Consider the following 22,280-nt stretch of genomic DNA (forward strand, 5'->3'; position numbering starts at 1 on the left):
CATTTAGTAAAAAGCGGTTATTTTAAAATCACAAACAGAGACTCCAAATTTATTTATTTGTAGGTATAGATTCCGTAGTATTTTCCCTATTGCTAAGTAACATTTAGCCACTGTCACTGTATTATGCCTTATAACATTTTTATTGTTCCGTATTCAAAAGGTCTCAATTTGGTACCGTCATAGTTATTATATCCCTACAGTTTTCCAAGATTTCATTATAATTATCTGGTGAAGTCTTAGGTCAAATGTTTGTTAATAGTATGTTACGATTAAAATAGAGAAGTATAACAAATAAGTGAGTATTTACATGAAAAGCACAAGCAAATTTGAATAGAGCGTCTTTATTTATCAAAAGAAAAATAGTCAGTAACAATTAGACGTTTATCAGAGAGAATACGACGCTGCCATCGATTCGAAATGTCGATTTTACTGAGAAGAATCAGCAAGAACCTCTACTAATACTTTGAAATAAAAACACCTGCTACTCTTCTAGTATAGTAGTAGTCCATGGGCGACGGAACTATTATATTTAACATCAGTTAGGGTTTTATTATAAATGCGATAACTTATCTTTGTACTTGATTATATTAAAAAAAACAAGGGAACGTATGTGTACCTTACAATGACAGTAAATATCAACCACTCCCGATATTTAACTACTTATATGAAAATGATTTGATATGAGGATGACCTTTTACGCATTACTTGCGCGTAAAAAGTCATGCCAATGAGATTGATTCATACAAATTGTTTTCATAGCTAGATAAAAATAAATGACTCATTTAAAACGTAATTAGACTGAGAACATAATTATGTACATCAAAAGCGAATCAAGTAAATCAAGAGTGAATAAGTATCTTCTAGGCAAGCGCGCATCTTAGGCTGCACCTTCACTTATCATCAGGTGAGATCGCAGTCAAGCGCTAGTCTATATATTAAAAAAAATACATTATATTATGTGCCTACTAATATCAAATTAACAAATTACCATTTATTAATAGTGACGCGATATTAAGTAACCAAAACGTGGTGTAAATTTTATGTATAGTTAAGTTAACTCTACTAAATGACCATTGAATAATTGTATTTGCTAACAAACGAAAAAATCCGACTTCAATTACATCGACAAGTAATACATCGTAAGTAGACGAAAAAAATTAACAAACGCACTAGTCGCCACTTAATTTTCGAAGGTTCCCCTCGATCCAGCCGTTTCGGACTGTGTGTTCGGTTGAACTAACAGTGTGACACGAGAATTTTATATATAAGATAAGATATTTATTATTATGTGTATGGAAAGATATTGCAATATTTTGAGTAAGAAATGTGACGTTTTCACGCAGATAATCTGTCTAGAGTAGTTTAGAAGTTCTTTGATCTAGAGCAGGGATTCCCAAACCAGTCAAAGTGACCCAAGGGGTCGAAACCTCTTTTAAATTTTTAACAGATCGACATAAACAAAAAAACTAAAAGTAGGATTTTAAGTGACCGCAGGGCTGGCTTGTTGTTTGAAGACACTACGTCTTCGGCTTGTGTATTTCAAAGCCAGCAGTTGGATGGTTATCCTGCCATCGGTCGGCTTTTTAAGTTCCAAGGTGGTAGTGGAACTGTGTTATCTCTTAATAGCCTCTTACAACACCTACATGAAGATAGGGGGTGGCTATATCTTTACTGCCGTAACCACACAAGAAAAATCAAAGGACAAATGACAGTCAAAATAAACTATAGTAGGTACACTAGCTGGCCTAGCAAACTTCGTACCGCCTGGTTTTTTTTCTCAAATATAATAATTACATATTATAAAATAAAATAAAAACATCCTATCTTTCAAGTTGGATCAAACTGCACACGGTGTGCAAATTTTATTAAAATCGGTTAAGTAGTTTAGGAGTCCATCGCGAACAAACAATGTGATGCGTAATTTATATATATATATTAAGATAACAGAAAATTGATTTATTTATTAACAAACCTTCTTAAAATCTTCATCGAATTACAAATCTTTTATTCGAATGACTAACTTAATTTTTAAAACCGTTGTTTTTTAACGGATTGAGCTTAAATTTTATGTAGGTATAAATGAAACATCTTTTTCGGATGTTATCATTTAAATTGTATAATGACTTCATGTGTTAATAATAAAAGTTTTAAAAACAAAGTATATTTTATTCTTTTTGGCGCTGTTATTAAATAAAACCTTGTTTTTTAACTTTTTTCTTTTAATTTATTTACTATTAGGGTATATCTAACAATCCTGATTTTAGTAAACGTAATCCTGTACTAAACGTTCGTATCCTGTGTTTCGAGGCATCGTTTCGTAACAGTTATCCTTTCACTCGAGTAACTAACACCGAACTGATCCTCTGTGACAAGGGTGAGATAAGGATCTCTGGAGTTTTAGTATAGATAATGGAATACCATTTCGATCCTCCCATATAAAGTTGGGAGGTTAATTTTCTGCAACTTTGAATAAGCGTTTCGTTTTTGTTTTTTTTTTTTTTTATTAAGAAACAAAAAAAAAACTTATTTATTAAGATCAACTTTTTTTATGAATGACAACACTATATGTATTATCTTTATTTACATTTTAATAAATTGTCGATTTATTCTTAAAAGTTATTTTGCTTATGTAAAACTAGGATGACTCATTATATAGAAAGAATACTTTACACATTAGATAAGCTATAAGTCAAATCTACATAGTACCAAAACATTTTCAAGTGCTAAAACTTTTATTATTAAAACTTTATCTTTGACGAAAATTTTTAAGATTAAAACTGTAATTTGAGTCTATTTATATTTTAAGTTTGTACCCTGAAAGAACAAGAATATAAGTTAAACTAAACTGATTATCTGTGAAAGCGTAAGTTTTATTCATATTTTTCAGACATTGTTAATACAAAGTTTGTTTTTTTACAGATTCATTAAAGGATCCATACATATGTGGACCACCGACATGTGCACGTAAGTCATATTTTATGTTATAAAAGTAATGTATGTGAAAAATAACTCAATTTATTGTCATCTTACGGTTTTGAAACATACAAATACTATCTCCATAAAAAAAAGGCACTACAAACCTGCAATCTATTAACTTTAAGCGTAACAAACAAAAACCAATATAAAATATAAATTAAAACAATATTTTTTATCATTAATAAAAATAAACATTAAATAATATCGTTCAAAGTAAATCACCCCGTGTGTATCCACAAGCTACTGCGACTCTATTATTTTGTGATTGATTGATTTGTAAAACTTGGAGGGTAGATGTGTAAAAATGTTGATCGTATGTTACTGTTAAGTTGTTATAATTATGCTACTGACTTATTTTTGATATTGTGAGCGTACGATGTCGAATGCCGGTGTGCGGATAAATCAACGACGATGTTTGTCACACCGTTGAACGCTAAGGTTTTTTTAGTAAGATTCTTTGTATTTTAAATCATCAACATCACATCACATCAGCCTTTCGCAGTCCACTACTGGACATAGGCCTCCATGGGTTTTAAATAAATAAATTAAAAAAAAAATTTTGCAGTAAGCTAAATTTAAGTTTTTTTTTTTTTTTTTTCTTATAGATTTTCTATTAATTAAACTATTTTTTTTTTATAATAATGCCTTATCCTTATTTTTGTAAAAACTAATCACGATTTTTTCCAACCATATTTTTTTTTTTCAAGAAGGAGATCGAATATGTTTAGCTCTATATTTCTTTATTAAGATATACCTCTTCTTTTCTCAACTAACACACTTGGTACCACTATTAAAGTTAGTGATAGCACTATGATACTACAAGATAGTCATAGTTTTTGTTTTACTATCAATTTTTATTTGTCAAAGACTATTGTCGAAATTCATGAATTCAATTAATAAATCAATAATTGTTTCATTATTACTTTGTCACAAATAAATAATTGTTTTTAATGTTATCTTGTTATTATAATTTAGAGTTGATGGAATACACTAGTGTTCTTTGTAATAAAATTGGCCGCGTTCCACTAAGTGTCCGCAACGCCCGCAGCGCCCGATCTGTCGTTCCACCTAATGCCCGTGTCGTCGCGAGCGAACGCTCGACGTCATAGTCATAGATGTGGTGTTCGCGACCAAATCGCCCACATAATATAAGTGGGTCAAAGTTAGCTTTCATCAAAACGTGGCGGGAATTTTGAAAAAACAACTGTCAATGTCAATTTGTGAATGTTATCTCTCATTCGATTCTGCTAAAACTTAACGATAAATTCATGGGAATTCATTTTGAATTAAGTTTTACTCCAATCCATGCAAAATATTCACTCCTAACCCCCATAGCTGCATGTTTTCACCATGCCACTATATTGTGATACCTGACATTTGACAGCGCTCAAATATGCGCTCCACTCATAAAATTCACCAACAACGTCCGCCGTGTTTTTTACGTTAGTGGAATGGCTATTTCAGCGGTCGTGATCGATGGCGTTCTGGGCCTTGGGTGGAACGCGCCCATTATCTGTGACAAATGTGACATTTCAAACTGTCTTGTTGAAAGAAAACAGCTGTTTATGAATTCAACTTTTGTTTTGTAAACAATAGTCAAACATAATCACTAAAAATCCTTTTCAAGTAATATTTCTTTTAATTGTTATTGATAGTAACATAATAACGTCGCAGTAATGTATAATAAATAGTGTTTTTAGTAATAAATACCTCTACATTAAGTCAAAACATTTTTATTTATATTTCAGCGTCAGAGAAATTTAAATACCTATCACCAATCATTTACAACTATGAATACAAAGTTAATGTGGAAACCTATTTTGCCGGCTCGAGTAATAATCGCTCTACACTAGATATAAAGGCTGACGTAAGTATATTTGAATATTTTTATTCTTTGCTACTATTTTATTATTGCTTAATAACTACTGTGTAGTTATTGTATAGGCTTGAGATGAGAAAGGTTTTTGAAGTCGAAGGAATGGCTTTATGTATTTATCTTGTAAATGTTATAAAAACTTAACAAGTTTACCAAAAATATCAGATTTTAATATTAGATATTTAACTAAAAACTGAAATTAGCAATATTTCTTTCTTTACTATTTTTCTAATTACAACAAAAATTACAACTTTGTAAGGATCCTTTTTTATCTTGAACTATCGAATAATATAATTTATTTATTACAATTATTAAGAAAACTTATATTTAACTAAAAAATTATCACTTTCATTAACTTTCAAAAATAGTTATAATTTTTATAAGATTAAGGGCCTGCTTCACCAGTTATGGATAAGGATATTTGGTGGGTGACCACATAAATAAGACTTTTGCCAGTAGGACTTGTTTCTCCTCAATCAATAAACTGCAATTTGTAGGTTAATATATGCAAATAGAAATATCTCATAAATATTGTAGAATTCCATGGTAAATTCTATGAAATATTAGATGATAAAAAGAATAATGAATCTAAAACTTTTTACTGTTGGATACTTTCATTTATCAAATAGTGTTATCCGCAACTGTGTAACAGGTCCTTAATAATTATATACCATTACACATAAAACATAATATAATAAATACCACAACACACACAAAACCGTCTCAGTTCAAATTTACAATTGTAGACCAGAAAAACACATAGTGCACGAGTACAAATGCCAAACATTTAGCTTAAGAGTAAGATAAAAAGTATTTATTTACACAGCAACCTTAAAAATTTGTTTCTCTTTTCCAGGCTATAGTTCAATTCATTAAGCCTTGTGAAGGTCTGCTTCAACTGCGTGGCGTCACAATTGAAGATCAGGATGAGAACTATTCTGTTGAACGAGCTGAAATGTTCACTCAATCAATTACCGCTCACGATCTTAGGTAAATGTTAACAACGTCTAATGTTTATTAAAACTGAAAAATATTTCAAGTAAAGTTTATAATGAAGAAAATTTTCTAAAATATAGATTTAATCAATTTTTTTTTAGTCTACTATCAAAAATAACCTTTTTATATATTTTATCCCTAATATAAGATATCAAAAAATATCATATAGTTCAAATTTTTTATCAAAAAATTGCAATAAAAGTAATAAAATTGGTAATGTTGCTAAAAAATTCTTGTTGTATAATTTCAAATTTATGTATTGCCAATCTTAATGACTACTTTTTATTTTTTCAGGTTCTCCTTTCACGATGGTATTATATCAGAAATTTGTCCTGATGAATCGGAAGACGATTGGGTACTCAACTTCAAAAGAGCCATACTGTCACTCTTTCAAAATAGCATGAAAAGATTTGATATTAACTTCAAAGGAGTTGAAGTAAGATTTAAAAATATGTATTAATATAATTAAGTTAATTCGTAAATTTAGTTACACTAGTTGTTAATAATACTTTACTAACACACTCTTCTTTATCTCTTCGATATTTCTAAATACATCAGAATATCCAAAAGTTAATCAGATTTAGGTGAAACAGATGTCCTCTTTTTCTTCCCACTAATAAAGCTTTTAGTCTTATGATAATATCAGTAACTTATGTACAAGATAAAGCTTATCAGCAACCAGTGAAACATGCTCTTAGCACTTCATGTATCTTATAAAATATTAAAATTAATTATTTATTTGTTTTATATTATTTAAGCACCATACTAAAATACTAGCAACCTATGTCTGTCCATATTAACAAACAAGATAAGTAATCACTATTATATCATATACTAAAACCTTCTCCAAAACACGCTGCATCATATGGTATAAGACATAAGTATTAATCCGAATCCAACAAAAAACCTAATCTCCATTTATATATATGATATAAATGGTATAATATATATTATATAATTAGTATAAATGGAAGACAATCATACTTAAATAACAAATCAAATTTCAGCAAGATATCCATGGAACGTGCAATGTGAATTATGCAGTCCGGGGTCAAGAGAACACCAGTCTTGTACTAGTGAAGACCCGTGACCTCTCTCAATGTACGAACAGATACAAGTACATGTCTATATTGCAGACTGTACGGTACGATTTTCAAAGTGTAAGTATATTGTACTTATATGCCGGCTTTTACCAACTTGTAAAGCAGATATCATACATAGCTCCTATGTTTCCAGTATGATTATTGCATATTACTTTTGTCATTTTTTTGTTTACACTAAAATTTTTGTAAATTAAATTTGAAATGGAATTTGTTATTTGCCATAGGCATTAAGTAAAGTGTAGAGAAATTCATAAAAAGTATCTTATTTTTTCTAGAAATTCCAAACATGGCCTGTTTTAAAATCCGAAAGCAAATGTCTTATATCTGTAGACCATCATATCTACAAATCAGTCAACTGTCGAGAGCGTCATTTGTTCGAGCCCTTCTCGGGAAAAAATTCTGGGGCTATGACTACTGTCATACAAGATTTAGTGCTTAAGGAGGAAGTAAACAAAACAGACACAGAATACATGTACTCTGAAAATAAAGGTAAGCTATTTTATTGTTTTTTGTAGTATAGTATGCAAAAAGTAAATATGTGGTAGTGTGGTTGCAACGTGCAGGTGATTTTAAAAAAATAGAGATACTTTAAAACCCCTATTTTATCATTCAAGATTGAATTCCAATATTTCCATAAGAGTCCATCATCAGCAATCCGGCTCGAAGGACCATTATATACGTGCATGGATTTTAAAAAATTGGGAATTCACGGGAATGTTAAAAAACAAAAGACTTGATGTTACTGTGAGCAATGTTAGAAGTATATCGATAAAATTTACTTTCACCGTTACTGATTTGACATTAAAAAAGTCTGACAAAATATAATTTTGTTTTAAAGTGAAGTTGAGGCTGATACTTCATCAGTCTGTGAGTGTTAAATATTTTTAGTGTCAAATTAAGTTAGTATTCGGTATTTTTTATTTGACTTTTATTGTGAGTCAAAAAATAGTATGAACTTCTCACAATCAAACCCATTAAGATTAAGATTCTGTTGAAATTAGGAAAAACAAATAGTTAAACAAATAAAGTTTGTTTAAACGTTGCAAACATTGTGTAGTAATTGTGGTATAAAGCCAATTGCATTGTCCACTGCTTAAGTATAAGGACAACATCCACAGTATAGATAAATAGTATAGAGAGTATAATACTGCCCCAGTCGATTTTGGTTAATGCAAAACCAGTATTCTATCCGGATTGGTTCTATTCTAACAAAAGATCGGTGAGTAATCGTAATCACATATCACCAGTTTTTAATATTAACAACATTTGTCTTTCTGTTTGTCACTATTTTAAAATAAATACAGTAAAATTTGATGCGAACGACCGAGAACAGGTTTCAAGTCAATAAAGATTATTCGTATTTATATTAGAAATACAAAATTTTGTAACTACTTTTTTACAATAACTGAATATTTCAATACATTTGTATAGGACTGGAATAACAAAGAGGCAATTATTTGTATGATTTTACGTGGGTAAAACTTCGGATTACTACTAATTTTAAAGAAACATTCTTTTATTACAGCCTGGGCTGCTATTCAAAAACGCTCGAATATTCTACACCACCACTCCCCATATGGAAGATCTGATACTGGCGAATTGAAATCAGCGAGAGATGTGCTGAAATTATTGTGTTTGTAAGTTCTTAAATCATACATACTTTGAAATTGTCGATTTAAATTATTACTTCAAAAGATTGTATTTCGAAAATTAAAAGCAGTCAAAAAATCATTGACACCAAAACAATAAACAGCAATTTGCTCTAAATATTACCTTTTTGACCGTTTACATCTTGGTATGGTGGTAGTAATAAACGAAATATGTAAATTATCTGCGTAGAGTGAAACCCAGCTCAGACGACGAAGTAATGACCGTCGACGAGAACATGGACAGCGGGTCCACTGTGGGGCTGTGGGGGCGCCTGGTGCGCTCGGCGCGCAAGCTGCACCACCCCGCGCTGGCGCAGCTACTGGCGCGCGCGCCCACCATCTGCCCCACCGCCTCGTGAGTACACTGCTGGTATACGAGTACGAGGACACGGACAGCGGGTCCACTGTGGGCTGTGGGGGCGCCTGGTGCGCTCGGCGCGCAAGCTGCACCACCCCGCGCTGGCGCAGCTACTGGCGCGCGCGCCCACCATCTGCCCCACCGCCTCGTGAGTACACTGCTGGTATACGAGTACGAGGACACGGACAGCGGGTCCACTGTGGGCTGTGGGGGCGCCTGGTGCGCTCGGCGCGCAAGCTGCACCACCCCGCGCTGGCGCAGCTACTGGCGCGCGCGCCCACCATCTGCCCCACCGCCTCGTGAGTACACTGCTGGTATACGAGTACGAGGACACGGACAGCGGGTCCACTGTGGGCTGTGGGGGCGCCTGGTGCGCTCGGCGCGCAAGCTGCACCACCCCGCGCTGGCGCAGCTACTGGCGCGCGCGCCCACCATCTGCCCCACCGCCTCGTGAGTACACTGCTGGTATACGAGTACGAGGACACGGACAGCGGGTCCACTGTGGGCTGTGGGGGCGCCTGGTGCGCTCGGCGCGCAAGCTGCACCACCCCGCGCTGGCGCAGCTACTGGCGCGCGCGCCCACCATCTGCCCCACCGCCTCGTGAGTACACTGCTGGTATACGAGTACGAGGACACGGACAGCGGGTCCACTGTGGGCTGTGGGGGCGCCTGGTGCGCTCGGCGCGCAAGCTGCACCACCCCGCGCTGGCGCAGCTACTGGCGCGCGCGCCCACCATCTGCCCCACCGCCTCGTGAGTACACTGCTGGTATACGAGTACGAGGACACGGACAGCGGGTCCACTGTGGGCTGTGGGGGCGCCTGGTGCGCTCGGCGCGCAAGCTGCACCACCCCGCGCTGGCGCAGCTACTGGCGCGCGCGCCCACCATCTGCCCCACCGCCTCGTGAGTACACTGCTGGTATACGAGTACGAGGACACGGACAGCGGGTCCACTGTGGGCTGTGGGGGCGCCTGGTGCGCTCGGCGCGCAAGCTGCACCACCCCGCGCTGGCGCAGCTACTGGCGCGCGCGCCCACCATCTGCCCCACCGCCTCGTGAGTACACTGCTGGTATACGAGTACGAGGACACGGACAGCGGGTCCACTGTGGGCTGTGGGGGCGCCTGGTGCGCTCGGCGCGCAAGCTGCACCACCCCGCGCTGGCGCAGCTACTGGCGCGCGCGCCCACCATCTGCCCCACCGCCTCGTGAGTACCAGTCCACTGTGGGGCTGTGGGGGCCTGTTACCAATATTTTAAAAAATTAGTTTGCATCAACTAATACAGTTAAATTTTTATCTCTTGCGAAAGTAAAAAAATTAGTGTGTGCTTAAGACCGCGCGGCAGAAGTGAAATCATCATTGATAATCATAATTTCGAGAGCTTTCACCGGTCAGCAGCGAAGAGCAGCTGTCTGTGCCTTTCTCGCTCGGGTACACTCGACGGTACCGAGTTCATCCGATCAAACCTTTCGCCTCAAACCAAAAAATGTGTATGCAATCCGCCAAAAGAAGTTCTCACATCAAAAATTGGAAGCTGAAAAAAAAACCAACCACACTAACACTTAACATTACCCTACATTAAAAACATTTTATGCTCGAAATTTTCACAAAAATACTTTTATCATCCTTAATTTATTTCATTATCATTTTTTATTTGCAGCAAACACATTCTAGATGCACTACCGTACATAGCAAGTCCTGGCTCAGTGGAGCTGATAAAAAACATGATCATTAACAACGAAGTAAACAGGGAAACAAGACACGAGTGGCTTATGTCCATGGCTATGATACCCAGGTAGTTGTGATATATTTTCATATTTGTCAGTAAATATAAATTTAATAACGAAGTCAACTGAACTTTGTTTTTCTACATAATTGATTTATATTGCAGACCTAAACTAGAAATGTTGAAGAGTATGTTGGAATTGCTAAAGAAACAGAAGAACGACAAAGTAATAAGTTTCACCGCGTCGTCTATGGTCCACTCTTATTGCAAACACAGTGGAAAATCTCGTATGATATCTTACTTCAATTTTTTTATACTTATAATCCCCGTTTTTTTCGAAATTAAATCTCAGCGGAATGTATAGTTCAATAGCCGGTTTTTAAAGTGTTAAAATACATTTTCAATTTTCAGTTCGCGAATGCTGCGAAGAAGAATATCCAAACGAAATTTTATCTGAATTCCAAAATATCGTAAACGAAAGACTCAGTGAGGGAGTCGTTAACGCGCCGCGAGAAAATAGAGACAGCGTAAGTTTTAAACGAAATCCCGAGCAATATAAAAGAATCAAGTTTTGTCCCTTTTTTACCATTAAAAAGGATCGACTCATTACAAACTTGTTAAAAATTATGTTTTTAATCACCTTACCCAATGTTATGGATAGCGTATGAATCCAAAAAGTCTGACTACTGACCACTGACCCTAATTACTTAAATTCATAATTTTATTTCAGCTCGTTATAGCAATAAAAGCTCTGGGCAATATAGGAGGCTTTAAACAAGAATTTTCAGATATCCTAATGAGTATTATCGGAGACACTACAATCCCTGTTCCTACACGACTTGTAGCTGTCGATGCTTTTAGGAGAACACCTTGTATTGAGACCAGGTATTATGTCATAAAAATTTTCTTCTTTTAAAAATTCAATTTTGAAATATTTAACTCTCTTTATTTTTTTCATCATTTATATTAGAAAAATTAACATTGGATTGTTACCTAACCAATAAATCAAATATTTTCGTATTTAATCTTTGAGAACAAAATGAATGCATTAATATCGTCACATTCTTGACTCTCTTTCAAGATAAATTTCAAACCAAAATTCTTATACTATGTATCATATAGGATAAAGATCTACCTCCATTTCTTTTAGTAGGGACATTGTAATTAAAACAAATTTACAAGTACATTTTGACTACATTCAAAAATCTACGATTAAACCAATTTTTTCCCTTTTTCAGGGAATATTTCCTAGAAACATACAGAGAACACTTGGTCGATGCCGAAGTACGAATAGCCTCGTATTTGCAAGTAATGCGATGTCCAAACCTCAGCACTATCAGGAAGATATTCCACTCTTTGAAGAATGAAGCCGTTAATCAAGGTAATACTTTATTGCAGTTACATTACCTCTCTATAACTGGCAATTCAAGAAATGCTAATAATTCTTACATGAACAAGAACTTAATATGAATATTTTTTAAGGATTTTTGAAACTGTCTGTAGTCACAAAAAAGAGTAACATTAAATTAACTCCTATGTACAAAAAGTCAAATAACACAAATGCCATCGTTTATATAGGTCATCGTTTTATCTTAATTTGGTTTCCCAACTGAATTGAATTTATCTAATAGTAGTCAAATGAAAAGTTCCTTCGATAATTTTAGCCACAAGACATTAACATAATCGTTTTGGAAGAACTGTGCTTTATCAGTATTGCACGCAACAACTATTAAAGTAGTTTTAAATTGCCTTTTTTTTAAATAGTTGCCACATTCGTCTGGAGTCATCTCAGTAACTTAGAACAGTCATCACTGCCGTCTCGGGTGGAAATCCAAGGGTTACTATCCGGTAACCCGATGCCGCAACTACAAGACAACCCAGATTTCAGATTGTTCTCAAGAAATTATGAGCAGAGTGTCTTTTTCGATCAATATAATGCCGGTAAGTTACTTTGGGTATACTTTAAAAATCGGAATGTAAAATTCAAAATATTTCTTTTTTTTTTAAGTTTCAAGCCAAGCTGAAAAAGAAAATTATACCGTTTATAATATATAAGTTCTAATTCGTAATATTAATTATTTTAGGTGGCAATTATGAGGCTAACGTGATTTTCTCTCCGGACTCGTACATACCGAGATCTGTATCACTCAACTTGACCGTCGATATGTTTGGAGAATCTATTAATTTACTTGAGGTAAGTGGTCTAAAACAGTGTTGCCAAAGTTGAAATACAAAATCGATCGATCGATTCAGCCTGTAACATCTCACTGTTAAGCATAGGCCTCTTTTCCCATGCAGGAAAAGGATCAAAGCTTAATCCACCACGCTGCTCCAATGCCACAAAAATTTCCAATTTTTCCAAATTTTTTATTCTAGATAAAAGCCAGGGGCGAAGGTTTTGAAAGATATTTCGAAGGTCTTTTCGGAAACAATGGACCATTGAGTAAAGACAAAGTGAACGAGAAAATAAACAAATTAAGATTCTTGCGTTCTACGAACGAAGCAGATGAGGTCCGTGAGAAAATCGACAATCTTGGTTACAAGAACAACGCTCTCAAGCACCGTTTTCCTATGGCCGAATTGGGTTTCAAAGTTTTTGGTAACGAAATATCTTTCTGGAGCGCTGAAGGTGATGAGGAAATACGAAAATCTTTACAGCGGCTCGACCCAAAAATGAGGATTCTGGAAATTTTATCAGGAAGAGTAAGTAAATTAAAAAATATTTCAATTTTGAAAATTTTGTTGTTGTGACTTATATACCTTAATGCAATGTATTTAAAAAACAAGTCCGTGCATTTAATATAATTTCAATTGTAAAACATTGAAGTAAAAATATTTGTTATATTAGACAACCAGTGTCTTTGGACAAGACAAGAGAATTTTCTAAAATTGTAATTATTACTTTTTGTTTATATATTTTATCAAATTGTAAAATTGTGTACTTTGTACACAGCTATGTGCCTAAAGGTTTTTTAACATTTTATGTGTCTTTTGTCTATATAGAATCTCTTAAAATCAAAAACTGTAACTAATCTTTAATTCCCAAAAAAAGCAAATTAAACAATTCAGAATTAAAAATTAAAAAATTGTGTTTTAATAGGAAATATCGTATAACAAAGCATCCTTATTCCTGGACACAACGTTCTCCGTACCCACTGGCAGTGGTCTTCCTCTTAATATGAACTTAATGGGCACCAGTTATGTTGATACGAAAATGTCTGGCACAGTTGTCGATAAATACACTAAATCCGGTAATATAGACTTTGAAGGAAAAATAAGACCTAGGTAAGTTTTACCAATATTTCAGACGTGTTACCAAGTAATAAATAAAACTACTACTAAAGTAATAAATAAAGTTACTAATAACAAATTTATAACTAGTTAAATTGTATATATTAGCTACGAGTAAATTAGATGATTTTTAAAAACAGAAGTAAATTTAAATAATTATTATTTATAAAGCGTAAATACAAAAACTTTGATATACTCAATCCTTGTAGTTTTACATACAGAGTGAAATAAAGTTTTAATGTCTTTTTACTTTTTTCTTTCAATTTCTAGGAGTTTTACTATCTTATATTATACTAAACAATCACAGAATTATAACGTGCAAAGCTATACATAATATTACAGAATTCCCTAAACATTTTTCTCTGTTTTAGTGTTGCAGTAAATATAGCGGCTACAATGAGTGTATCAGCGGGCTCTCTAGCATCAAGCGGTATAAGACTGTCATCAAGACTGTATACAGCTACAGCTTTGGAAGCTAAACTATCTATACGTGGTCTTGGATCGGTACGATTGGATTTATCATTACCGAGAGACAAACAGGAAATATTTGCTGCGAAGTAAGTGTATCAAAAAAAAACTAATTTTGAAGCTATCTTTTATCTTTATTATAGTGTATTACGATATTATGACATATTTTCGTATCGAGATTAAATCTTCTATTAAGTATGAAAAATACAACTTTTCCAGCCAAAGATAGGTGTTTGGGTCACGTAAATTTTTTAGCATCCAATTTTATACCAATTATTTTAGAAATATTGTATACATAAAAAAAGCAGATGTTTTGTACTAGTGTACATAATTTTCAGATCAGAACTTCTAATTCTTCATGGAGATCAAGAACTTCAACAGCTAGGCTTAAACAAGAATAGAATAGAACAAAACACTTGCAGTTGGACCACTTTTGATAAGGCTATTGGTATAAAAGTTTGCGCCGCTTATCAGGTAATTGAATAGTGAAAACATGTGTCATTTGTAATTTCTAGAAAATTCTGGAACAAAATTGCATATAAAACTGAAAAGCTAAAAAATATTACATTTTAATTTCAGTTCCCCAATATGACTAATCTCAGGAACGCGCCGTATTTCCTAATGAGTGGTCCAGCTAAGTACATCGTGTCTTTAGAAAAGGCCGATAAATCGGCCAAAACATACGCATTCCAATATAAATGGGAGAGAAATGAAACAACTGATGTTCTAGGATTCTCTTTCGATACGCCGAATAGTAAGGTAATATAAAATAACATTTTTTTCCTAAATTTCTTGCAGATTAATACAGTCACAATCTAAAAGTTAATTAAACAGGTTAAAAATCGACCGTTCCAGCGCGCCGAATATAAAATCATCATATCAAAAATTTCGATCTAAGGGGTACATCGTTCTATAGCTTAATTGGCTAGACCGCCGACCCGGTCAGTCGGAGACGCGGGTTCGAACCCCGCTGAAACGGTCGATTTTTGATATGATATTTAAAAATGTTTAGAATTCCTAATGTGGGGGGTAACACAAAAATAAAATCGCACAAATTACACAGGTTAAATTTAACATTATTAATAAATTCGATCGTGTCATTTGCTTTTTTCCTAAAATAACTCAAATTATCAATTTAACTTTACCCATAAATTGACAAATGTTAAGATTCACGAATGTTAAAATTGAAGTATTAAAAATGGTCTTGAACTTAGTCCTTATATTATTACTTGATAAGTCGGCATAATAACAATCTTTTTTAATGTTTTGTTATTTTATTCTATAAATTTTAGGAGAAACGTATGTTCGACGCATTCTTAAGTGTATCGAATACATCAAGTACCGCAACTCTCACAATGCAATCATCACAAAGCACAATAAAAGCTAAAGCCCTGTACCGTAACCTTCCATACGACAAATCTATAGAAGCAAGTCTTGATGTAGACGGAAAGAAAGAGTTTGACACTGTAATGTCATTGAAGAGACATGATATAAAATATGGGTATGTTTGGCTACCTCATGCCTATTGGGTTGTAAATGATGAAAAAATAGCGGAACTGTCTGGTAAGTTCGATGAGAAACATTTAAATTGATGCTATGTTTGATTGATTAAGACTTTTATTTAACGAAATATTTATTTATGAAAAATAATGTGATTCAAACAATTTTTTATATTGATTGATTCCATTTGTTACCAACCTTATCTTGACCTAATCTAACGTAGTAAAATTAAATATAATTTAAAACTTTATTATTTTATCGAACTTTAAAAAAAGGTTCCCAATTCTGAATAATATGTAAACTGTGTGCTCTTGTTTTTATATATTTTACCTCGTAAATTTTTACTAGGTGTACTGATTTTGACGATTCCTTTTTATTGTAATTGTGTGTTTCCTGGTCATGTGATCCCATTTAAATTTGAGCGAGATCTGACAAGTATTTTTTGAATGATCCCTAATAAAGCGTAATTTTTGCGACTACCCAAACTGATGTTTGTTCCAATTTTTACTAATTGTTGACAATTAGTATAAATTAAAGTCGATATTTTTTCGTTTGATAACGAAACTTACTTTAATTTCAGGGAGTCTAAAAGTGAAATCTAAAGGTGGTGTCACACAATGGGATATAACAGCAGATTTCCAAACGAAACAATTGGCGAGTCATTTGATAGGATACTACACAGTGAACGGTCCAACTTATGGTACAAAATTACATCTCGATTATCAATTTTATGGATACCCCAAACAAACTATAAATATTGAAGCCTTATATAGTGAAAGATCAATTGGATACAGATATGATATGTACTGCGAATTGGCTATGGAATTTACTGCTTATCGGGATTATAACTTCTATTCAGTTGTACGAAATGTGGTAAGTAGGACTTGTTCTCATGGATCTAATATTTTTCTTTATTAATTACTTGACTAGCATAATAATTATGGGTAGTTGACATATATGCAACAAGTCACCTTTGTTGTATGTGTTTGTATGTGTATATTTTATATCTATATCTGTACACTTCCTTACCCAAAGGTTGTCTGGAATAAATCGCAATTAGTGATAAGAACGCCTCTGTACATCTTTCTCCAATTGAACTACTTTTATTTTCTTTAATAGTGTACAATAAAGAATGTTGTCATTAGTATTATTATCAAATAAGATTAATTAGGAACGTTTTTGCATTTTTTTATCTGGGGCAGACTTAAAAAAGTTTGCCTTATTTGTGAACATAGTTTTGTTTTTTTGTCTGGGGCAGTATTAGGAAATTTACCTTATTTATGAATAGAATGGTTTCATATATAATTTTCTAACCAAAACCTATACTTTAAAGATGCGAATTAATAATTGTTTCTGTGATGTTTCCTTTTGCAATATTTCTACCGCTAACTTGGAAACTTCCTGTATGCAATATAGACTATATTTGTATGTGATTGTATGCAATGGATTCAGATTTACCAAAAGATATTTCAATTTTTTCAGAGAACACAAAGTCACGTAGACATAGGATTCAATATTAGTGCATCCAAAGAGCAAAGACTAGACCCAGCTTTCACATTTGCGTTCAGAAGTATAGACAGACTTAATGGTCTGAAATTAGACACAAAAATCACTTTAATCAGGCCCAGGCCGATTTTAATGAAATTCCAATACGATCAAGTAAGTAAAATAATATCTTGGATACATTTTTAAAACCTTTTTTTTGTAAGAGTTTATAATATATATTTTTTACAAGTTTTTCATTTGTCTGATATGATTTTATGGTAAATATGATTTTGATTAATTATGAACATAGCTTTGTATTCAAATTTTATTTTCTATTCGTTGTGTACGATATATTGTTTTTATTTCTTGTTTAACAAGACCTTATTAGTCGCAGGAACTGAACAGTGACCATAAACATAATAGCTATTGAAACTTCCTTCTTCTATTAGAAAAATTCAAAAAATATCCAAATATCACCCAACTTTCTCAAATTTCAGAATGGACCAAAGTATTCAACACTAGCACTTCTAAACTTCAATCCCAAGTCCCGTGAGATTCTAATATCAGGCTACCTATTCGCCCCGCCCGGTACACAATTATACGCAGACGCCGAACTTAACGTCACACTACCAACGTTACATCCCTGTAAACTAAAGGCCAAAGTGCATGAGAAACGACCTAATGAATTTCAGGTACGTATATAGATAAGCTGGTTATTTTGGTGAAATATTTAGGCCGTTGGCTGTATGACTCTGTGGTGAGAGAATTTCTTGGTAAATTACGTTTTATATTTGAAAAAATAAGATTGGAATCATTGAATTCGTTAACTATTTAGAGTATGATAATTAATGTGGATTAATTTCAACTATGAGTACCCAAGGTTTATACTTTCCTCTCGTCATAAGTGGGACTCCAAATTACCCTATAAGGCTATTTGGAGTCCCACTATATGACTCATTATATTATAATATTTCTTACAAAACGAGAGTGCAGAGTTGCAGTTCGAGAAAAAAATCTTAGTATTAATCTAATATACCCAAAGAATACGAGCTGCTTTCTTCGAACTTCTTTTTCAAACTTCTTTTAAACAATTAACCTGAAGCTCTCTTCCTATATTTACAAAACTATTCGCTTTGCTTAAAAACCCTTATATCTTTTAATTTAGGGCCAGTTGCATATAGGTTTATATGCAACATTCTACCAACTTAACAACTAGGAACTAAATTGGCTTTTAAAATAATTTTAATATTAAGAGTTATCTTGTTTAGTTTTTTTTTAAATTCTTCTATTAATAATAATAATTATTATATAGGTGAATGCAGTCGGAATATGGTTCACCGGCGTAGACTTCAACATAGACGCTGTGTATCAAGACCAGTCTAAGACAAACTTAGCTTCCCATCGACTTAAAGTTCTAATAAATAGCAGTCATTTCAAAGACATTGCTGTGGATGCGAGATTTACGCAAGACAATAGGCAGATCACTTTTATAGCTGAGGTAATATTTCATTTACTTTTACACTATAATATTATTATTTAATAACTTGGTAATTTCGTTATGAAAATTGAAAACTACTGAGTCATGTATAAAATTGTTTTTGTGTCCTATTTAAAGACAATATAATTGACTGTCTAAAAATGTAAATACATTTTTTTATAAATTTTGCAATACTATGTCCGCCAGTTTTTTCTAAACTTCAATATCATTATTTTTAAAATATCACAAAATTTCAGGGTGAATACAATGACGACACATACAAAACGTTAGTCCGTTATTTATTGCTCTCGGAACAGAATTTCACCGGTTATGGAGAAATAGAAATAAACGGGAAGACCTACAGTGTCGATTTGAACGCTGATCTCAATAACAATACTAATGTGAACATGGACATACATATTGACCAGTAAGTAATATTTGACTTAAATCTTGTACAAACAAGTAATTATTTTAATATTACCTTTTCTGGACATAAAGTTCCAAAGACTGCCAAAATGTTGCTAAGATTATTAAGCGAAAGTATTTTATTTTTTATTCATCTAAAATAAAAAATAGTCGGAAATTCGAAAGTAGTAACAGAGCCCAAATAATTTTAAAAAGTTGAAGGTTGGTCAACCTAGGTTGACTCAGTTTTGAAAAAAATCTACAATTGCGCAACGAGCCGTTTATTGTTCAACTGTATATTTGTTAACTTTAGGAGTCATCTTATGTCACGGACACCGTGAAGTTACTCTGTTAAGATCTTCCCGAACGAATTTAGCATCTTTGTTTTTATTTATAAGCCAATTTTTTTTTATTGTCTACAGACATAAAAAACCTCTTGCACTTATTATTTCATTCGTAGTATCATTAATGAACCCCAGAAACAATAGTTGACCCATATGCGACCCCTGTAGTATTCTTGATTTACAAAAAAAAATCGATTCAAAACTATTAATAATAAGACTTTGAGGTCGCCTGCTAAGGTATGCATTGTGATTTCACAAAATCATTATTATAAAGAGACCCCTATTCTAGATAAATCATGATCAAAATTATCAAATGCCCCTCCAATGTCCAAACATCGAAAACATCGTCGAATTATACACCACAGCAACCTTATTTGTGTCCCATGGCTACACTTATATAAGTAAAACAGTCATTACTTATTGCATTGATAACTTTTCAACATACTGGTACTCAAAAAAAGTTGGTCCTTATTGTCCTAATGAAGTTCAATTTTGAAAATACACGTTCTCACAGATTACGTGACGTGCATGTATCATATGCGCGAGCCGTGACGGCGGATAGCAAGCGATTGAGTGCGGCGTTCAACTGGGACGCGAACCGCGATCCGTCGCAAAAACTCAGCATCGACGCGCAACTGACCCGTCGCGGAGCCTGGCACCACGCGGGCCACGCCACGCTGCACTACCCCGGCCGAGTGGTCAACGGCGAGTTCGAGTTCCTGTGGCGCGGTGAGTCAACAATGCCGCTACTGTACAATTACTGTATTTCTTCAATCGTATATTGTTGTTTAAATTATAAAAAAAAATATATAAAACTTGGACGGCTTGGTGTCGCGAATAAAAAAAAAATAATAATGATAGTGTTGACGGCTCGGCGTCGCGATCATCAGGCGCGCACGTACTCAAACAAGCCTAATAAGTGTGCATATTATTCGCTCCACAGTGCGTTTAATTGGTCGCCATAAGCGAGAAAGAAGCCGTAACTGCAAAAAAGAGTATGAATAAATTATAACGTCCCATAACTTTGGCCACTTATAACACTGACCTAGTCATAAAAATAAATATATTCATGTACCTGACAAAATTTCCAGAAACTATTTTAACAATAAAAATACATTTGCTCAGATTGGTTCTGCGAATGGATGATACGGATGGGTTGGGCCAGTCCTGCCGCGATCGTGTGGCGAGTGAAAGCCTTTTCGGAAGTTCACGAGCAAACTGTGTACGCACTTCTATCGAGCCTCAACACCCCTTTCCCTGGATGGGAAGATTCTAGCTTCAATGTTATGTAAGTAATTTTTTTATAATTGTTGTTACATAAAAACTTCTGGAATAAAAATTTCCTTTTATTTCTAGAAAAGTTTTATTTTTTTATACTTGATTTACTGTCTTAATAGATGAAGAGCCCGATCATGAAACCAGATCTTATTGTACGCTATTACCTAATTCTGTCTTTTTATATAATATTCTGATAGAGAGTCTGAAACTACAAGAAATAACAATAGTAATTCATCGCAGGTGGCGTTATCACGACAACCTCCAAGCTTTAAATGGTAGCATGAACTGGCAGAAAGATTACCTGGCCTTCAGCTTATTGGCTGACTATTTAATCACGACAACTAAGTTCTATGGAGAAATCAATGCATCAGTCAATTCCACGATTCCAACTTTACCAAAAGCGGCCGCCATCGCTAAACATACCGTCGTGTGGAAGAAAACAGCGGACACGTTGCTAAGTTTCCAGGTACAAAGATTTTCCTATCTTAAGAGTATAGTAGAAGATTAAATTGTTGGTTTTGTTTTTAGATATTCCAAGAAAATAGGAGCGTTATATATCTTCTAAGTTTAATTTCATATTTTCTTCTCTATTTGTAACATTTGTGTGGCCAAAAATTTGTTATTATATTTTATGTTCTTCTCAGTACAACGAAGATGGTCTCCTTATGATCAACTCCTCTTGGGCTTTTGACAAAGGTCAAACGGAGAATAACGTTACTGGACGAGTAACACTTATAACACCATTCCAAGTAAGTACAAAAATACCGAATCAGTTTAACAATTTTTAAACCTTATGCATATTGCAGGTCAGGCTTGAATACTATTCTAATATATTTTTTAACTTTACAGAGTTATACGAAAGGACTCCTTAAAACAGATTTCATGTTCGGACACAAGAGAGACATAAAAGGCATTACTTATTTGGAATTAGAAGAGAAAGTGATCGAAATCAATGTAAACGGTAAGTTACAAATGGTAAAAGTTCTGAAGAGAGATCGGAGATTGCCAAAACAAGTTTCGTCTTTCCCATTCTAAAAAAATGCTAGAATCAAAAAAGGGTAACTGTATAGACAATGGGGCGACGATTTATGGGGTTTGGGGTAGAAGGGGGAAGGGAAGGGGGTTAGTTTACCCTCTGGTACTACTCCCACCCTTCGAAACCTCATGGTTATGGAGATATCGTGTCCAAAGTTTTGAGGTTAGAATTGTTTATTTAGAGTTATCATAGTACCTTAGAGCTCCGGGTCTGACTCCACCTTAGCTCCGGCGCTGGGGGAAGTGCACTCATGCTCCGTTCCGCAACTTTCCCACGTTATTTTCGAACAGGAGTACGTAAAAACGATCTCAACT

General features: G+C 34.2%; 1 protein-coding gene across 1 annotated transcript in view; it reads left to right on the top strand.

Moving 5' to 3' along the window:
* Positions 1–622: 622 nt before the first annotated feature.
* Positions 623–22,280, top strand: part of LOC123664417 (apolipophorins) — a 65,633-nt gene continuing 43,975 nt past the window's right edge. The window contains exons 1-33 of the mRNA XM_045598961.1: positions 623–628; positions 2,239–2,374; positions 2,920–2,964; positions 4,725–4,843; positions 5,709–5,842; positions 6,143–6,284; positions 6,856–7,008; positions 7,227–7,440; positions 8,477–8,588; positions 8,791–8,955; positions 10,617–10,751; positions 10,848–10,969; positions 11,094–11,209; positions 11,413–11,567; positions 11,921–12,063; positions 12,447–12,623; positions 12,767–12,876; positions 13,059–13,385; positions 13,783–13,967; positions 14,345–14,530; positions 14,780–14,915; positions 15,021–15,200; positions 15,734–16,004; positions 16,522–16,814; positions 17,424–17,600; positions 17,924–18,118; positions 18,739–18,924; positions 19,161–19,330; positions 20,167–20,381; positions 20,778–20,940; positions 21,171–21,396; positions 21,575–21,679; positions 21,780–21,891. Of these exons, the coding sequence (XP_045454917.1) occupies positions 623–628; positions 2,239–2,374; positions 2,920–2,964; positions 4,725–4,843; positions 5,709–5,842; positions 6,143–6,284; positions 6,856–7,008; positions 7,227–7,440; positions 8,477–8,588; positions 8,791–8,955; positions 10,617–10,751; positions 10,848–10,969; positions 11,094–11,209; positions 11,413–11,567; positions 11,921–12,063; positions 12,447–12,623; positions 12,767–12,876; positions 13,059–13,385; positions 13,783–13,967; positions 14,345–14,530; positions 14,780–14,915; positions 15,021–15,200; positions 15,734–16,004; positions 16,522–16,814; positions 17,424–17,600; positions 17,924–18,118; positions 18,739–18,924; positions 19,161–19,330; positions 20,167–20,381; positions 20,778–20,940; positions 21,171–21,396; positions 21,575–21,679; positions 21,780–21,891 (5,311 nt within the window). The remainder of the gene's footprint in view (positions 629–2,238; positions 2,375–2,919; positions 2,965–4,724; positions 4,844–5,708; positions 5,843–6,142; positions 6,285–6,855; positions 7,009–7,226; positions 7,441–8,476; positions 8,589–8,790; positions 8,956–10,616; positions 10,752–10,847; positions 10,970–11,093; positions 11,210–11,412; positions 11,568–11,920; positions 12,064–12,446; positions 12,624–12,766; positions 12,877–13,058; positions 13,386–13,782; positions 13,968–14,344; positions 14,531–14,779; positions 14,916–15,020; positions 15,201–15,733; positions 16,005–16,521; positions 16,815–17,423; positions 17,601–17,923; positions 18,119–18,738; positions 18,925–19,160; positions 19,331–20,166; positions 20,382–20,777; positions 20,941–21,170; positions 21,397–21,574; positions 21,680–21,779; positions 21,892–22,280) is intronic.

This window comes from Melitaea cinxia, chromosome 22, assembly GCF_905220565.1.
Source record: "Melitaea cinxia chromosome 22, ilMelCinx1.1, whole genome shotgun sequence".
NCBI classification, from domain to species: Eukaryota; Metazoa; Arthropoda; class Insecta; order Lepidoptera; family Nymphalidae; genus Melitaea; species Melitaea cinxia.